At 38.8% G+C, this 15,982-nt stretch overlaps 3 protein-coding genes and 1 non-coding gene across 8 annotated transcripts; 2 read left to right on the top strand and 2 right to left on the bottom strand.

Moving 5' to 3' along the window:
• Positions 1-919: 919 nt before the first annotated feature.
• TRNAP-UGG (transfer RNA proline (anticodon UGG)) lies at positions 920-991 on the bottom strand. The gene has a single exon. It is a non-coding gene; the product is annotated as a tRNA-Pro (tRNA).
• Positions 992-1,169: 178 nt separating this feature from the next.
• On the top strand, positions 1,170-3,654 carry LOC135634719 (uncharacterized). Its single transcript, XM_065145261.1, has 2 exons — positions 1,170-1,530; positions 3,159-3,654. Exons 1-2 carry the CDS (start codon positions 1,207-1,209, stop codon positions 3,330-3,332), a joined length of 498 nt encoding a protein of 165 aa, XP_065001333.1. The 5' UTR covers positions 1,170-1,206; the 3' UTR covers positions 3,333-3,654.
• A 1,211-nt stretch (positions 3,655-4,865) lies between these two features.
• Positions 4,866-7,357, top strand: LOC103982549 (protein translation factor SUI1 homolog 2). Its single transcript, XM_009399509.3, has 5 exons — positions 4,866-5,017; positions 6,380-6,470; positions 6,572-6,777; positions 6,897-6,950; positions 7,055-7,357. Exons 2-5 carry the CDS (start codon positions 6,434-6,436, stop codon positions 7,097-7,099), a joined length of 342 nt encoding a protein of 113 aa, XP_009397784.1. The 5' UTR covers positions 4,866-5,017; positions 6,380-6,433; the 3' UTR covers positions 7,100-7,357.
• LOC135581076 (formin-like protein 5) lies at positions 7,052-15,865 on the bottom strand. 5 transcript variants are annotated; one of them, XM_065146123.1, is made up of 8 exons: positions 15,420-15,865; positions 14,800-15,332; positions 12,257-12,983; positions 11,499-12,180; positions 11,228-11,424; positions 10,228-10,463; positions 8,354-9,202; positions 7,052-7,850 (listed from the first exon to the last, which is right to left on the bottom strand). In XM_065146123.1, the coding sequence occupies exons 2-7, from the start codon at positions 14,923-14,925 to the stop codon at positions 8,369-8,371; spliced, it is 2,802 nt and encodes a 933-aa protein (XP_065002195.1). In that variant the 5' UTR covers positions 14,926-15,332; positions 15,420-15,865; the 3' UTR covers positions 7,052-7,850; positions 8,354-8,368. The 5 variants fall into 5 exon arrangements, with proteins under 5 accessions (XP_065002195.1, XP_065002194.1, XP_065002193.1 ...); XM_065146122.1 differs by having other exon boundaries at positions 14,800-15,419; positions 15,524-15,865; XM_065146121.1 differs by having other exon boundaries at positions 14,800-15,865.
• Positions 15,866-15,982: the final 117 nt, after the last annotated feature.

The following is a 15,982-nucleotide window of genomic DNA, read 5'->3' as shown; positions in this document are numbered from 1 at the left end:
AATCTTGTTAGACTAGAATATGTTATCTAAAATCCTTTTTTGATATTCTTTGATCTGAAATTTAAAATATATTATTCTGAATGATTTAAAATATGACTAGAATATGTTGAAATTTTATGTGTTGAAAACATGATTTTTATTTGAATTCAGAAAGCTATTTCCTTGTGTTAAAAACTTATCTCCTAGTCCCTCTTTTAATGTCTTATGATTTCTAGTCAAATTGAGAATGTTATTTCTTTGTATTAAAACATTTCTCTTCATCTATCTTTTAATGCATTATTATGTTTTCATATATGTTGTTAATGGGTATATGCTATGACTAGTCCATGGGCTAAGGCTGGAGCAGTTTTATGTAATGCATGCTCAATCATGTATAATGCACATGACCAGTAGATGGACTGGCTCAATCTAGCCCAATATTATTGTTGAACTTGAGCCCAAATATTGATTGAATTAAACTAAACTTGATTAGTCTTGATCAATTCAGGGTGATTCCGAATTGATTGACTTATTCAAGTTAGTTTAACCTAAATTGAATCGATTAAACTAGAGTTCAAGTCAATTGAGGGTTAATTTATATTATTTGATATTGATGATTTTTGAAAGAGATGTTTTAAATATGTTATTTCATCCCGAAATGGATATGACCAGTGTGAGATTATATTCCTGCCGAGAGCAGGTAGGCGGCTGGAAACTCTTTGACAGTTGATCAGATATATAGAAACTGTGTTATTACTATTAAAGGTCATGATTTGCTAGTAGATCTTATTATACTAGAATTTCAAGATTTCGATGTTATCTTGGGGTTTAGACCAAACGAAGTTGATAGGCCAGTTAGCCTATCAGGCCCGAGTTTCCAACTTATTATATATAAAGGGGTTTACTGTATCTAAAATTGAAAATATGAAAAAAAATAATAGGGGCATTCCGAGAATCGAACTCGGGACCTCTCGCACCCAAAGCGAGAATCATACCACTAGACCAAATGCCCTGTTTGGTGGTGGTAGAGTAAGTTATATTCTATTTCTAGTCTTCACAGTCATGCCTGTTTACAGGCAATAGGGGCCCATGCTAAGAAACACGGCGTACGTGGCACCGCCCCGTCGCGGCAGTTAGCCATGCTAGTTTGAGTGGTTTACACATACATGTGCCCTTTTCCCCTTCTTTCCTCGGAGGTCTTCTGTTGCTCAGACCAGAGAGAGAAGAATGGGATTCGTCTCGGGGCTCGTCAACGTCGTGGTGGTGCTCTTCTCCTGTGTGGTGGCGGTGGCGGTGCCGCTGATCGTCGCCCAGATCTGCCTCCCCGGGTGGCTCTACCCGGCGCCGCTGGTGGAGCTGAAGCAGTGGTATGGCGAGGTTTTCGGCGACTATCTGGTGACCGAGAAGCCTCACTTCTTCACCGGCCTCGTGTGGGTCGAAATCGCCTTCGTCTGGCCCCTTTCCTTAGCCAATGTCTACGGCATCCTCGCCCGTCGCCCCTGGGTCTCCACCACCTCCCTCATGGCCGGCGTCTCCACTGCCACCTCTATGGTATCTCCCCCTCCATCTAAGCATCGCATCTCTTTCGGATTTCTTTTTCGTTTGTTGTTGCTTGAAAAGGTTTCATTTTTATTTTTGGATCCATCAGTTCTTTTTTCTTCTCATTCTTAGCTTGTGGTTTGCTGTTAGATCTTAGTTTCGGTCCATGATAGAGCAATCCCAATGGTGTTGCCAATATAAGGACGTCGATCTTCCATCTTCTTTTTCAAGAAAGAATAAAAGGTTTTGTTTTTGAATTGAGCTTGATTAAATGACTAGGGAGCCAACCAAAGCAATCTGAGTTTGATTCTGACTTAAATCGAAGAGGTTGTCCGAGTTGGTGGCTTGATAGTTGGATTTTTATTGTTGAAGTTGATACACCAATCACGCAACTCTTGCTAGCCAAATGAAGCTTGATCTAGTGAGTGGATAAAATGGAACTTTTTCAAGCAATGGGAAGAATTAATCACTGGAAAACAGCATCATAACGAGCTTTTGTCATAAATGCTTCTCGTGAATGGTTCATATATGACCTTCTTTTTGCCAAATATAATCTTGCATTAATGATGATTCAGAAAACTCAATTGTTGGAAATGACAGCTGAAGGTGTTATTGTTAGTTAAGTATAAAGTGATATATGATGTGATAAGTCTAATGCTTTTGTTACATGTATGACTTGTACCTTTTTATGTTATATTTTAGGATAGTCCTATTGTTTAATTTATTTTTTCAACAATGCAAGGATCTTTTTAATTTCCTTCACCAATAGAAGCTATCTTTTCTGGTTTTCGTTTGTTTGCAATTTCCTTTTAAACTCTCTTTTCTGATTGGTGGGAGTTTTTTTCTCGTATTCTAAAGGTATGAGATCCTATGCTAAAGCAGTCCTTTTTTTTTCTTTAATATATTGTGTACTTGATGCGGAACATTTTAATAGGGGTGATGTAGAACCATATTTCTTTTATTCCTTGAGCAGAATTTTATATTGATTGTAAATAAAATGAGGAAGGTTATGCTTTTACAAAATAGAAGCAAATGTGTCAAAGAAGAAATTTAATGGATTGGAGGTCAAAGATATGGATGAAGCAATAGTGAACTCGGGTACAAATTGTTACAAGAGGTAATGACATACCTCTCCAAGCGTTTCACTAAATTGCAGTATGTTGGCATCGAAGTTTAGCAGATTGACTATATCTTTGAGGGCTGGTGCTGGCTGTAGTTTCAGGGTCCACTAGGATTCTAGCAAGCAATTGAGTTGTAAGTGTTGGCTTCTTTTCTTGTCGTCATATTAACTTGTCTATAACTCTCCGGTGAACCTTCTTCATGTCCCATAAAAAGGGAACCTCTGCTAATTTGTATCCTGCTCTTTGGTGAATCTAGATAAGTACAAGAAGTTGGCATATCATTTCTTTTGATACTTGTTTACAGGGATTAAGAAAATCTTTTATCATCTTTGGTCACAGCCATTGACCAACATACATGAACTAGTCGCATCAGCTGTAACGACGTCAGGTTATAGTAGGCTACCGTTGATGTTTGTATCTGATAACAGAGACAACTTTATATATCCTGTAATTTGGTTTAAACCTGTTCCTGTCATTGTACCCTGCTCATCGATAATGCTGAAATCAAACATATTTCAGGCTGCTATAATGGCGGAGCTTCTGGGTTCAGGCAAAGCATCGGAGCAGCTGCTTCAAATTTATTTTCCTTTTGGGGTTTTTGCCCTTTTAGCAATTTTGCGCGGACTCTTCTATCGACCTCGACGTGCCACTTCTACGTCTCATGCCTCGTCATCCAGGAAGAAGAGGGCTTAGTCGACCCGCTGCTGCTGTTTGTTAGTGGGGTCCTGCTGAGGATTCTGTCAGATGTCTTCATGTCTGATCAATCCTTCACTTAACATCACAATAATTTTCTCTTAGGAACAATGGGGAACCTATAGGTAGTTTCGGCTATGAAATTTTCGACTATTTTGGTGATAGCTTTTATGAACGAACATTTGGTGATGGAGTTGTAATCCTTTGTTGCTGGACATGTATCGGTTTAGCATCTAATTACTCTGCTCTATCGAAATTGTTTCATTAAATTGCGTCATAGCTATAACAAGGTGCAAAGAGATGATGCTGGTTTCTTCTTCTACATTCTTGCAGGCTTGATAAAGTGTTGTTCTAGTAATATTGTTGATTGTTAATTTACCCTTTGAAAAGGGACACTGCAGGTTGACTATGAATCATAAAAAAGCACAATGCATAATAAACGAGACAATGTGTGTCTATTCAGAACATAAACATGAAGTCTAGAATATTCCATGTGCCAACAAAACATATTATTATGTTTAATGCATTCATCTTGAACACATGTATATTATATCATGGCACCCAATACGTCATAACCAAACAAAGCAACTCTTCACATGTAATGCCTCCATTAAGGTAAGGTATCATAGGTACCATCCATTCATGACATAATAAGGACATAAGTATTTAAGTTCCAATGTGTTATAATTGGTAGAAGCATTTCCTCACATAAACATCCAGGCACCCAATATGTCATAATCAATCAAAGTATCTTCTCGTTTATAATGTGTCATAAGACTCATAATCGAGTAAAGTATCAAGACGTTCAAAAATATCTCTAATGGATGTATCACTTAAAATAAGAGTATCAAAATATTATATTTAATATACTATAATCATCCAAGAATGTATTCATGTTGGACGAAGACATACGGAGCACTCTCTATCCATTCTTTATAGAAGTAATAATTATTAAGTTTACAAGATGTATATTTATGCTAAACTCTTATCATAAAACACATTAAAGAGCGTAAGAAGGAATAAAAATTAATATGTTAATATTCCATTGCGACACTTAATATGTCAATTAGAAAATGAGGATGTGTCAATTAGACTTATCATTTCAATATAATATCTAAAAGTAAATATTCTTCCTTTAATATACTTAAATACTAAAACGATAGTGGTCAACGGCCGAGCACACTGCGCCACGAGAACGCCAACTCGTGGGGCCCGTCGGCCGCATTGCGTGCCGTGCAAGGCCGAATAATATAAAGAAGGAAATCTATATATATATATATATATATATATATATATATATATAGATGCCGACATGATAAGACGATCACATCCGTTGGAATCAGAATCCACGGCCAGAAGCCACCATCGAAGGAAAAGCTTCTATGCGGACATCGTCCCCGCACCGCCACGTGACATCCTGCCCGTCCGTTGCACTTCGTGATTCGTGATGATGCCCGATCACCGCTTTAGCACCGAGACCCTTATGCGGGCGTCTCGCATAACAGCTTGCCGTAGCCTTCACGCGGTGCCGAGTTACCGAATCGATCGAAATCTGATTCGATGCGTCTGCACATCTCTCGATCTCGATTTCTTTTGCTTCCCTATAAATAGCGAAGACGGTGGAGGAAGGTGTTGTCATCGCGTGTGATCTCCAGCGAGGGTCGATTCATCTGGTCCTCAGCGAGGTAAGCGAAGATTTCTCCTATCTTTGTACATCAAAATTGATGCGATGAATATGTGGTTCTATATGCTTCTTTTGGCTAAAGATAAATCTTTTTCTTGGCCTTTTGCTTCTTCTTTTTCTTGAATTTTATCTTCTGGCATCTGTTGTGTTGAATCTGCCTCCTCTCATGGGGTTCTTTCTTGTCCGCCGGGAAATCGTAGAAGCTTGACTTGAGGACGAAGATACGATCTTTGTTCTGTATGCTCTTTTCCTCTTTCTGGCATCTACCCTTGCAGAAGGAAATTTAAAGAAAAAAGGGATTTTTTTTTCCTGCTCTTTGCAGCATGTTGAGTCTGAAATAGGTTGCGAACGTGCTATGAGTTAGCAATTTAGGAATCGTTGGTTGTGGATCTGCAGTATGTCGCATCAACTTGAGCAATTTAGGGATTTTTTTCTTAGGTAACAACTATTGGTGTATATAAGATGCTTCCTTCGTGATGATGTAGGATGTGTATAGAACAATTGAGCAATCAAGATGATGTTGCTTAATGTTTGTATGTCCAATATGTCAACTAAATAGGATGGATCTGACTTGATTGTCTTAGAACAAGGGGGGTGTATATAAGTTGTGTCCTTCACGATGATGTAGGATGTGCACAGAACAATTGAGCAATCAAGATGATGTTACTTGATGTTCAATATGTCAACTAAATAGGATGGATCTGACTTGGTTGTCTTAGAATAAGAGGGGGTGTATGCTGTTGCCTTTTGTTCTGCAAATTACTATCTGTTCATGTGTTTTTAACTCGAAAAGGTGACACTAACCCTTTGTATACAGAGTTCAACCTTCACCATTGTGTGGTTGATTTGGTTGTTTTAGTTGAATCTTTTCTTGAATTGGTATTTCTGTTACTGAGCCTCAAAAAAGGTTTGATGATGGTTCTTTCACCATTTCAGAAGAAACTGCACAAAGCCTAATAAAGCAATTGCATATATTTAACTCCTTTAGCATGTAACGCTGGTTCACAGAATCTGTGGACTTCAATTGTTCCAGGTTGGTTGCATGGCCCCCCTGCTGCCTTCAAATATGCCTCATGACATAGTAAACTCATATTTGTATGTCACAGTCTGCCCCTGTTTATGATAACAATGCCTGGATGCTTTAATTTTGTTGCTAGTCATATGCTACGTGTAACTGTTCTGATTTAATTTGTTCCTGCCACTGTTGTTAATATGATTTGGTCATCCCTTCCAAGCATTGAGAATTGTGATCAACGTTTTTTTTTTAACCATCTTGGGTACTACTTGTGTGCTGTACAAATGTCGTATGGAATTCTGCTCTTAACGTCGACTTGTATTGCATGGTTCTGGAATTTGACTCCAGCTCTCGAAGCCAGCAAATCGTTTTCGGCAATCCCCTTCGATAGTCCCAGTGTTCATGTCTGATCTCAACGTCCAGATCCCAACCGCTTTTGGTGTGTCAAAAAAATCTCATTCTATGCAATTTTCTACGTTATTAGGTGTTTTGCGATGGCCTAACTTTAGACAAATAACCATATTGTCTCTTCTACCGTAGATCCCTTTGCTGATGCTAATGCTGAGGACTCTGGTGCTGGCACAAAGGATTATGTGCACATCCGCATACAACAGCGGAACGGCAGGAAGAGTCTGACTACTGTGCAAGGATTAAAGAAAGAATTCAGCTACAATAAGATCTTGAAGGATCTGAAAAAGGAATTCTGCTGTAATGGTACTGTGGTCCAAGACCCAGAGTTGGGGCAGGTATTGTTTTACCGTCTTTTTTAGATATGTCGAAAGAGGAGGGAAAGACCGATCTTTTAACTTGATATAGTGTTGCTAGTGGTCGTATTGACTACTAATGAAATGATTCCTTTTTCAAGGTCATTCAACTTCAAGGTGATCAGAGGAAGAATGTTTCCAGCTTCTTAGTTCAGGTACTGCATTTATGTCTTGGCACTTCCTAATTTACTTTTGTGGTGATTAGGAGAGAGATCTGGTGGTGAAAGGTGATAAAACTTTCTTGATTTGTATGGTGCAGGCTGGAATTGTGAAGAAGGAGCATATTAAGATTCATGGTTTTTGAGTAGTGCGTAGCACATTGGGCTCTCTCAGCCTTCCATCAAGGATATGTTACCATTGCCCAACTAGCTTTCTTCTTGTTGCATGTTTCTTGTGGTCCATCCAGTGACACTCTTAAGTAGAACCCATCTTTGATGGCTTATCTCTATAAACTTTCTTGTATTAAGAACATGTGCTGTTTGAATGAGATTGCTGGAGGAATGATGTTAGTTTCTTGGATTGTATTAATCCAAACATGAATGTTACGTTCTTAGTACCATCATGTATCTTGTCTCGGTGGTCTACGAATCTGGCTAAATGATGTTTGGATGCCAAAGCTACTGCTCAAGCCAAAGGAAATGTTAGGCCATGTTTGGATTAATCTGTCACAGTGGAGAATACCATCTGCTGGAGGAATGTTTTGTGGTGCTCAAAGATATTTTGATTTGTCTTTGAGAATCGATGATATTTTCTCCTCTTCAAAAAGTACTCTTTTTTAGCTTCCAAGAGATGATGTATAATGAAAGAATTGAACTCATGATTCAAAAGTCACTATGCTGAAGCTTTTCTACGCATTATCAACTGCCACAAAGAAAACAAGGCTAATCTAATTTCCTGATGCAAATGGCGAGGACCCAAATCTGAGTGTGTTGTATCATTCCATTGATGCCATGGCGCACCCTAATTCAAGCTTCCAAGAACTCAGCTTTCTAGTGATTACAGCAAGTCGATTACAACTGGGTTTTCAATATGTAGCTTCCAGCACCATATGAGCCCTGTGGCAACAACACGAGAAAAATGAGAACTACACATCCATTGTGTTGGGTACTGTCAGTAATAATGACTTTTAGTGCTAGGATAAACTAAACCATAAACACTAGCTTCATTGAATTGCAGCTACAAATCAAAATTTCAAGGGTCAGTTCAGCTTAGCTGGTAATTGTAGCTACAATAAAATTTTTTTGAGTCAGCTAAGCTTGGTTGCTAAAGAAAACATGATCATTTCTGAACAAACTACTATCCAGTGAGTGCTTGAGGACCCCTTGTCGATGATTCATCGATCTCAGGGTTGATCAATATACACACAAGCATAAAGGTTGTTCCTGTGACTCAAACCGTAATATCAGTTCCAATCATAGGTTTTCCTCTATGCTTTAGGCTCATCACATCTAGTAAATCCTTTGTACTGTCGTCAACTTTTGAGCAGCCAAGCAAGGAAGTATCCCCATCAATTGCCAACTAGGAAAATAATAGCTAATTAGCAAAAGTGAAACATTACCTGTTTTAGCTAAAGTCAGCTCTCATCATCTGAGCTGGAACTGTCAACTCGCCGATCCCTTATCGCTGGAAAGAGCAGCTGCTGTGGATCTGGTACTGTTGATGATGACGATATTTCTCTGTTTTTGCGTGTTTGCGTCACTTTTCTTGGTGCCTCTCTCACTTCTTTGCAGGCCTTATCTAACATCACAAGGAAGTCCCGCACAATCACGAACAATCTCAACCCCTCATCCTTCCCTGCATTTCCATGGAAAAAGTTGGTGGTTTTCTTTACCAATGACCTTATTCTCTTTTCTTCCTCCAATAGGAAAGTTATTTGAGTTTCAGCTTGTTCCACGAAATGTTTAAGCGAGTGACGAAACCCACTTTCCTCGTGACTTTTCATGCTTGTATTTAAGAATTCCTTTGTTTTCACCAACCTCTGTCCAAGATTTGCCACCAAAGTTGTCAACGCATCGGCATCCAGACATGCTGCTTTCTTGACGTTTAGAAGTTCGTCTCCAAGACCTGAAACAACTTTGAGACCAAGCTTACGGAAGTAGTCTTCAGATTCATGGAGTGAATCATCAGTAAGATCATCAGAATTCACACTAGAGATGCTCCCACTTTGTTCCCTGGCCATACGTACAGCTCGCACACCTTCGGATCGAATTATCTCTTGGACAACAAAATGCAACAATGTTGTCTTCCCATCTGTTCCTTTGACATCAGCCAACTTCAAGAGCGTATCAAGCTTGAATGCTTGTGCCCCCCCACGGAAGGTACCATCATTCATGCGATTGCCAGTTTTAAGAACTGCTTCTAATAGCTTCAAGAATAGCCGGCTATTTTTTAGCTCTCCACAGGCCACCTGATAAGAATAATGTCGAAAAAGAACATGTAAATCACAAACATCCATGTCTATAACTAGTTTTGTAAAAGCTGTACTTCCTATGGTATAAGAAATAAAGGATATCCATTATGAAGATAGCAATCATCATAAAATACAGTGCCTTGAGAAAAATATTTTCAAGTTTGTGACGACCATGAACCTCGCTGATGAAAAGATAACATAAAGCATTGTACTAGTAAAATGGTAAAATTCAATCTCCTGTCAAATTATCATGGTTGGAATCTTTCTTTGCTGACAAGGACAACCATGAAAAACTGACAGGGATGTTAGAATGGTTTGCTGTGAAACATGGGCATGGCATAAAAGGACAATATCACATTGACATGTCAATATGGCAAATTTTGGAAAAATATGAAAATGCATGTTGTTGGCATGGCAAGTACCAGCTACAATGTTACCTCATTGCTATAAATATATAAGAGAATACAAGAATGAAAAATGGTACATGTTAGACAACATATGATTACCACGATATATAACTCAAGACAAAACAACTTTCCCATCAGAATTACTACAGAAATTATAAATAACATTAAGGATGCCATTCACATCCATAGTAAATGAAAGAACTTAAATACATATGTTTTGTCAGTATCCAGCATATGCTTGGAGGACTTCTCAAAATTGGTCTACTTGTGCCTGACATGTATTCTATATGTTAATAAGTTTATAGATGAGTAGATGATGTAGTTTTATGGTTCAAAACATGAAATGTTGGTCCATGAATTATCCATTGAGTTTTAAGTGGTATTTTCCTTCTATAATACCAGATAAGGGTCATCTGCATGCCCTAACATATATTGAAGTATCCTACAAGTTTTGGGAATCATCAAAATATTCATGACAAGGTACAAGAATAAATACATCTACTTCTACATTTCAGTTGAAGTGAAGATGTTTTAATGCAGCCTTCAACTAGTTTAATGACTAAAGATAACAAAAGAAGCCAAGATTAAAAAAATGAATGCTAGATCAGATCTTACCTCTAGTGTTGAGAATGACTCCTTGGCACTTGTTGCTTCTTCTGGCAGAGAAGCCATGAAAAGAAGCACATCTAGGCGTTGAAAAGCAAAAGGAATATCCAATAATGCCTTCAAGAACTGTTCTGCTGAGCCAAGTTCAGAAATATCACCAGTATACAACCGAAGCCTCATCTCTTCATCAGATGTAGGAGCCATCTTAAGCAACGTTTGGAGTAACTCCACTGGAAGCTCATTTCCTTGTTCAGAAAATTAATATAAACTATCATAATGCACAAATTAAAAAATAGCACTGAATTTAAAGGATTCGTACCAAGTCTTGTTTAGTTTAGAAAATAATACAAAAAGTATCAGACATAATAAGTTGGCATGAAATGAAAGAAACAAAGTTTGCACACTGTCATATGAATAATAATCTCCATGCAAGTGAGCTATCTCACCAGAAAGGTAAAAGAGAAGATACAACAAAATCCAAGATTTGGAAAATCATTATAACAAGAGACATGTATGCATTATGTACAAGAGTATCTTAAAACACCCTTTTTTAACATTTTCTTTTTCATGGACTTTATCCAATATTTCCTAGCGAGTAATACTGTTCCACAAGGTGCAATACAACTTAACAGAATCACAAAAGAAAGGGTGATTCGATATAGAAAGATGTCACCAAAGCATGGTCTGGGAAGGGTTGGCATAAGCAGCCTTCTCCCCAAAAGCAGGGTGGTTTATCTGCAGCTCGAACCCTGATGACCGAGTAACAAAAGCATATACTTCTGTCAAATGGTTCATTGAGATAATATTGTGATTCGGGGTGCTTAATTGTCTCATAGAAATCCAATTACAACCGCTAACAACAAATAGGTTAGGAATCAATCACAAAAGGAAATGAAATTAAGTTTGAGACATCATGAAAAATTCGCTGACATGATTCTTTTTCTGATACCAATACTAATAGAATTTGTTTCATAAAGCAAGTCCCTGAATATACAAGGGAAAAACTAACCTTCCATAAGAGCATCACAAACTTCTTCTATTTTCACATTCAGTGCCTTCAATGAAATTGCCAAATTATGGGACTTCTTGGCATCAAGAATATGAACATGTTGAGCAGGACTCTTTGATGAAGACTCCTTTCCATCATTTTTGGGTTTATTAGCAGAAGTGTAACCAAACAAACTTTCAATCATCTCCTCATCAAATCTAAAAACAAAAGTTATTATTTACAGTATAAGACTATGAAAATGATCCAAAAGATCAGATACAAAGGAGCTTACTGGAATGAGCCTGACTTAATCTGATTCCACACCATAGACCGGTCAGGGTCTGCAAGGACTTTATCCCAAAAAAATGGTTTGAGCTTGGTTTTTGGTGCATCATCACTAGATACAGGGTGTTTTGGCCCAAGGAAAGAAGGCTGAGGTACACTTGATGAACTTGGGTTTGATTGTGGTGGACGAGGAGGGAAAGTAGCTTTCAGTGCAGGTGGAGGGGGTGCACCAGGTATTTTTTTGGGTCTGGGAGGGGGTGGAGCAGGAGCAGAAGGAGCAGCCTTTGGAACCGCAGGAGTCATTACAGGTGGTGGTGGAGGTAGCGGAGGTTGTGGAGGTAGTGAAGGTGGTGGAGGTCGTGGAGGTAGTGAAGGCTGTGGAGGAGGAGGTGGCGGAGGTTGTGGAGGTAGTGAAGGTGGTGGAGGTGGCGGAGGTCGTGGAGGTAGTGAAGGCTGTGGAGGAGGAGGTGGAGAAGTAGGTTCCTCTGCTGATCCAATGGTAGGTGCACTAGAAAGCTCTATTGATGAATTGGAAAGTCCTGAGTGTAATTTGGATGGTGGAATTTCAGCTGAGCCAACATTCATAGATGAAGCATTACCAGCATGAATTGGTTGAGCTTTAAGAGAAAAAGCCCCCAACTGTTTCTTCTCACTTAAATTTGCCATGCCAAAAGGGTTTTGTGAAGACCCTGGAAACACATTACAAAGTCAGCATCTAGAATTTAAGCTCATACTATAGGGAACAAACAAATAAAACTTTCATACCAGAGAAGTCACTCGAACTCAAATTTAGAAGTGGCCTATCATCCCTTATGCTGTTACCTGAATAAACTTTGTCTCTACAACATTTATTATATAGAATAAAGAGAATTGCTGCAATAAAACATGTGCCTACTGTGCTTAAAACAACTGCAACAATAATTGTTTTGTTCCTGTCCTCTTTATTCTTTGGTGGTGAAGTTGGAGTTGTGTCTGGGCTCATATAGTCATATAGTGGTGGAAAGAATCTGCTGGGAGGAGCATGAATTGGAGGAGGATCTGGGATAGAGGAAGGTGCTGGACCATATGCTGGAGAGCCAGACGAAAGATTTGGAGATGGAGATGAAGCGTGGGCAGAGGAAATAACTGGTGCTGGTGCAGGTGCATGGGCTGGTTGATCAGCCAGATACCTCCTTGAATGAGGATACCATCCAAGTAACTGCTCAAGATAATGGTACCAATTTCTCAGATTATTCACCTCTCCTGGATCATGAGCTGGGTGGTTCTGTTTACTCAAACATTCAAGAAACAAGTGCTCAAGCTGTGGAGACAGGGAAGCAGCAACTTTGTCTCCATTGTCTTCCGTATGTGATCCTTTTTTTACATAGATTTGTCTGGAATCCTTGACCATGCTGTCCAACACGGAGAAGTCTAAATTTTTCTTAATTTCTATTATATCTTTCAGATGTAGATCACAATCAAGCAACATCTTTTGCACCTGAAATTGCTGCATCTATCAACATCAATGTTTACTATGGAGCTATACCAAGTATGATCTGAGTACTAATGTATTGATGAATCATAGAACAGGGAAGAATTATAGGACAAGTATGACAAAGACAGATTATGCAATTTTAGAATGTATAATTGCCTCCGTTAGGTTCGAGCACAAACTGACTTTTCATTTGAATTTTGATGTTCTAAAAAGAAACTGTTGCCACATATAGAAAGAATATGTAGGGGAACAATATCGAAACCTTTCTGTATTATACCACCAAAGCTCATAATTTGTACATACACCACACACCCCTTAACAGTATTTGTGTTTATATTCATGTAAACTATGCCCACATGATGACCTTTTGTTGTGCATCTACATGCCTCATAAGGACATACATGTCAAAACTATAGAGATTTTGTTAAGATTCAAGATAACTCCGGGTGTGAAAAATAGACTAATGCCATAGTCAACATCACCCATTAATCTTAATAGTGAATCATGATTGATGACATTAAAAAGGATTGCCATGAAAAAGCTTAGTTAATGATAATAGACAGCCTTGAGAAAGAAAAGACAAGAAATTAGGGAATCCAACATAACTGCTAATTGCTAGTGCCAGGTGAAATGTGGCCAAAGTGCAAAAGAAGATATAGCATGAAGATTCAGCATGGTTTTCATGTATACCCATAATTGGAAAAACAATGCTTGGTTTAAGTAATAAAATTGAGAACAGGATAATCACAAATAGAGATAAAGAAAGCCCCTACCAACAAGGCATAATTATCTGTTTGTTCATATTCCTGCTCTCTTCTTTTTGTTCAGTTCTGATGTAAAGTTTTTTCAACTTTTCCAGAAAGCATGATAAAATGACGCTTATAGCAACCAAGGAAGTTGTAACACAGAGGAAAGCACAAAGATCCATGACTGCACTTCACTATTTCGAGCAACATGATTGCAGTAACTTAAATGAATTGTTAGGCATTGCAGTAACTTAAACGAATTGGTAGGCACCGTATACTAACACTTAAAAAACTAAAACAAATCTGCACCAGAAATTTAGACTTTGAAAAACTGTTTGGTACAAGTCCAATCTATGTCACAGCAACCTGCGAAGACGAGCAGTCAGGGAATCAACTAGGATAATCTTTACAACCTAGGATGGCAGAACAGAAAGGAAGGAGAAAAATGGTGTGAGACAGAGGTAGAAATCAGGAGGGTCAATGAAAATTCAAAACAATGTATAGTCCCCTCTTCGATCCAGACAAACATGGAGAAACCGCATACTTAAAAGAGGAATGACAAAAATTTCCACCCTAAGTCACCTTTATCATAACAATATAGACAGCTTATGTTTGAAAAAAGAAGCTTCTTGAATCCTCCACCAAGAAAAAATGTGGCAAATGTCAAGGCAGATATCGAAAATCTAAACTCGTGTATTAACATATCAAGTCTACTAACCATATGAACATTTGATCTAGTTCAAAGGCCAGCTGCAGGAAAATAGTTCATATCATCTGGCTAATTCATATTCTATTTGCATAGTTTCCTTCAAACTAATTACCATTTTGTTCAACAGAATCATAATGCATTGAATTTGAAAGACAGAATGAAACAAGAAATTAACTTGATGGAAACTGTACACACCTCCAGATGAATTCTAGAAGATGAATAAGTATTCACAAACAACTAAACCTACAACACCGTCAATGGAGGTTTTTCAAGTCTAGTTACCAAAAAATAGGCTATTTTTTATTAGGTTATAAATTTTAATTTCATTAACAATCTTAAAGAAAGAAAGGTGGAAGCTATATCAGAGCATCCTTCTCACCTGATTGGGAAAACGAGAATCAGTCAAACTGAAGAACTGGTGCTGTCTCCCCATTGATCTTTTTGGCACAAGAACCAGAAACAAGACCATATATGCAGGGATCAAAAAAATCCTCATTAAAGCCATAATCTCTCTGATTGATCTTAGAAAGTGAGACTAATCTTCGCATGCGATAAATTTGTATCTTCCAGTGTCCTCCCAGAACATCACAGTAATTAACCGAAAAGGTGGCTCCTTTTCTTTGAAATAAGAAAACAGTGCTCCTAACCAATCTCCAGAACCAAGAGCCGGAATGAAGTTGCTAGAGATTGCCAGAAAGAGAAAGCTTAGCTTTGGCGACACGATCAGCGCAAGAAAAAAAGGGGAAAGAACCCTTCAATTTTCTGCGGCCTTTGATCCTTGAGCGGATGAACTCCAGCAAGCTAAAACCGGAAAGTAGCCGCCTTAAATAATATACAAACAAGATCCGCACCGACGGACTGCACACGACTCAATGCCTCAGTAAGAACCCAGAAGTCGATCAAAGATCGCTCCTTTCCCTCGCACGAAATCAGAAAAAACCACGTCAAACAGCAGGCACGAATCCCACTAGTAACGTCCGAAGGCGGCTCCTTTTCTACCTGAGAAACCAAGAAATGGATCAAATCACACCCGAGATCACCACTGTCAAGTCGACAAACAGGAGGAAAGCCTCGAAGCCTCAATAAGAATCCAGAGGACGCACAAAGTACGCGCCAAGAGATGGACCGAATCACGCCAGAGAGCAACGTTCTGGTGTAACCAAAGAGAAGAGCCCCAAATTGGCAAGCAGATTCACAGATCGCCCAAGGTTTCTTCCCCTTTTGACCGGACCAACTTCAAGTGCCCTCCAAGAAAGAAACTCGTATCTAAATGGCACTTAAACGAAGGAGAAAGGAAGCTCCTCCCTTCGGATCGGAGCAGCCGAAAGGATGCTCCCGAATGACAATTTCTTCATTTCTTCCACCAAAATGTCGCACTTCGACTTCGGAGCAGAACGGCGGACGCGCTGAAGACGCGTGAGAGAGAGAGAGAGAGACGAGCTTTTGCCTTCTTGGCTTTTCGTCGCACGGAAGCTTCCGAGAGACTCTGACGTAACATTGTTAATATATGACGACTTAATTCAGATTGTATAGGTTGAAATTGAGATGAATAGGAAATATTA

Source organism: Musa acuminata, chromosome BXJ3-4, assembly GCF_036884655.1.
Source record: "Musa acuminata AAA Group cultivar baxijiao chromosome BXJ3-4, Cavendish_Baxijiao_AAA, whole genome shotgun sequence".
Taxonomy (NCBI): Eukaryota; Viridiplantae; Streptophyta; class Magnoliopsida; order Zingiberales; family Musaceae; genus Musa; species Musa acuminata.
This window is presented reverse-complemented; position numbering and strand designations above follow the sequence as displayed.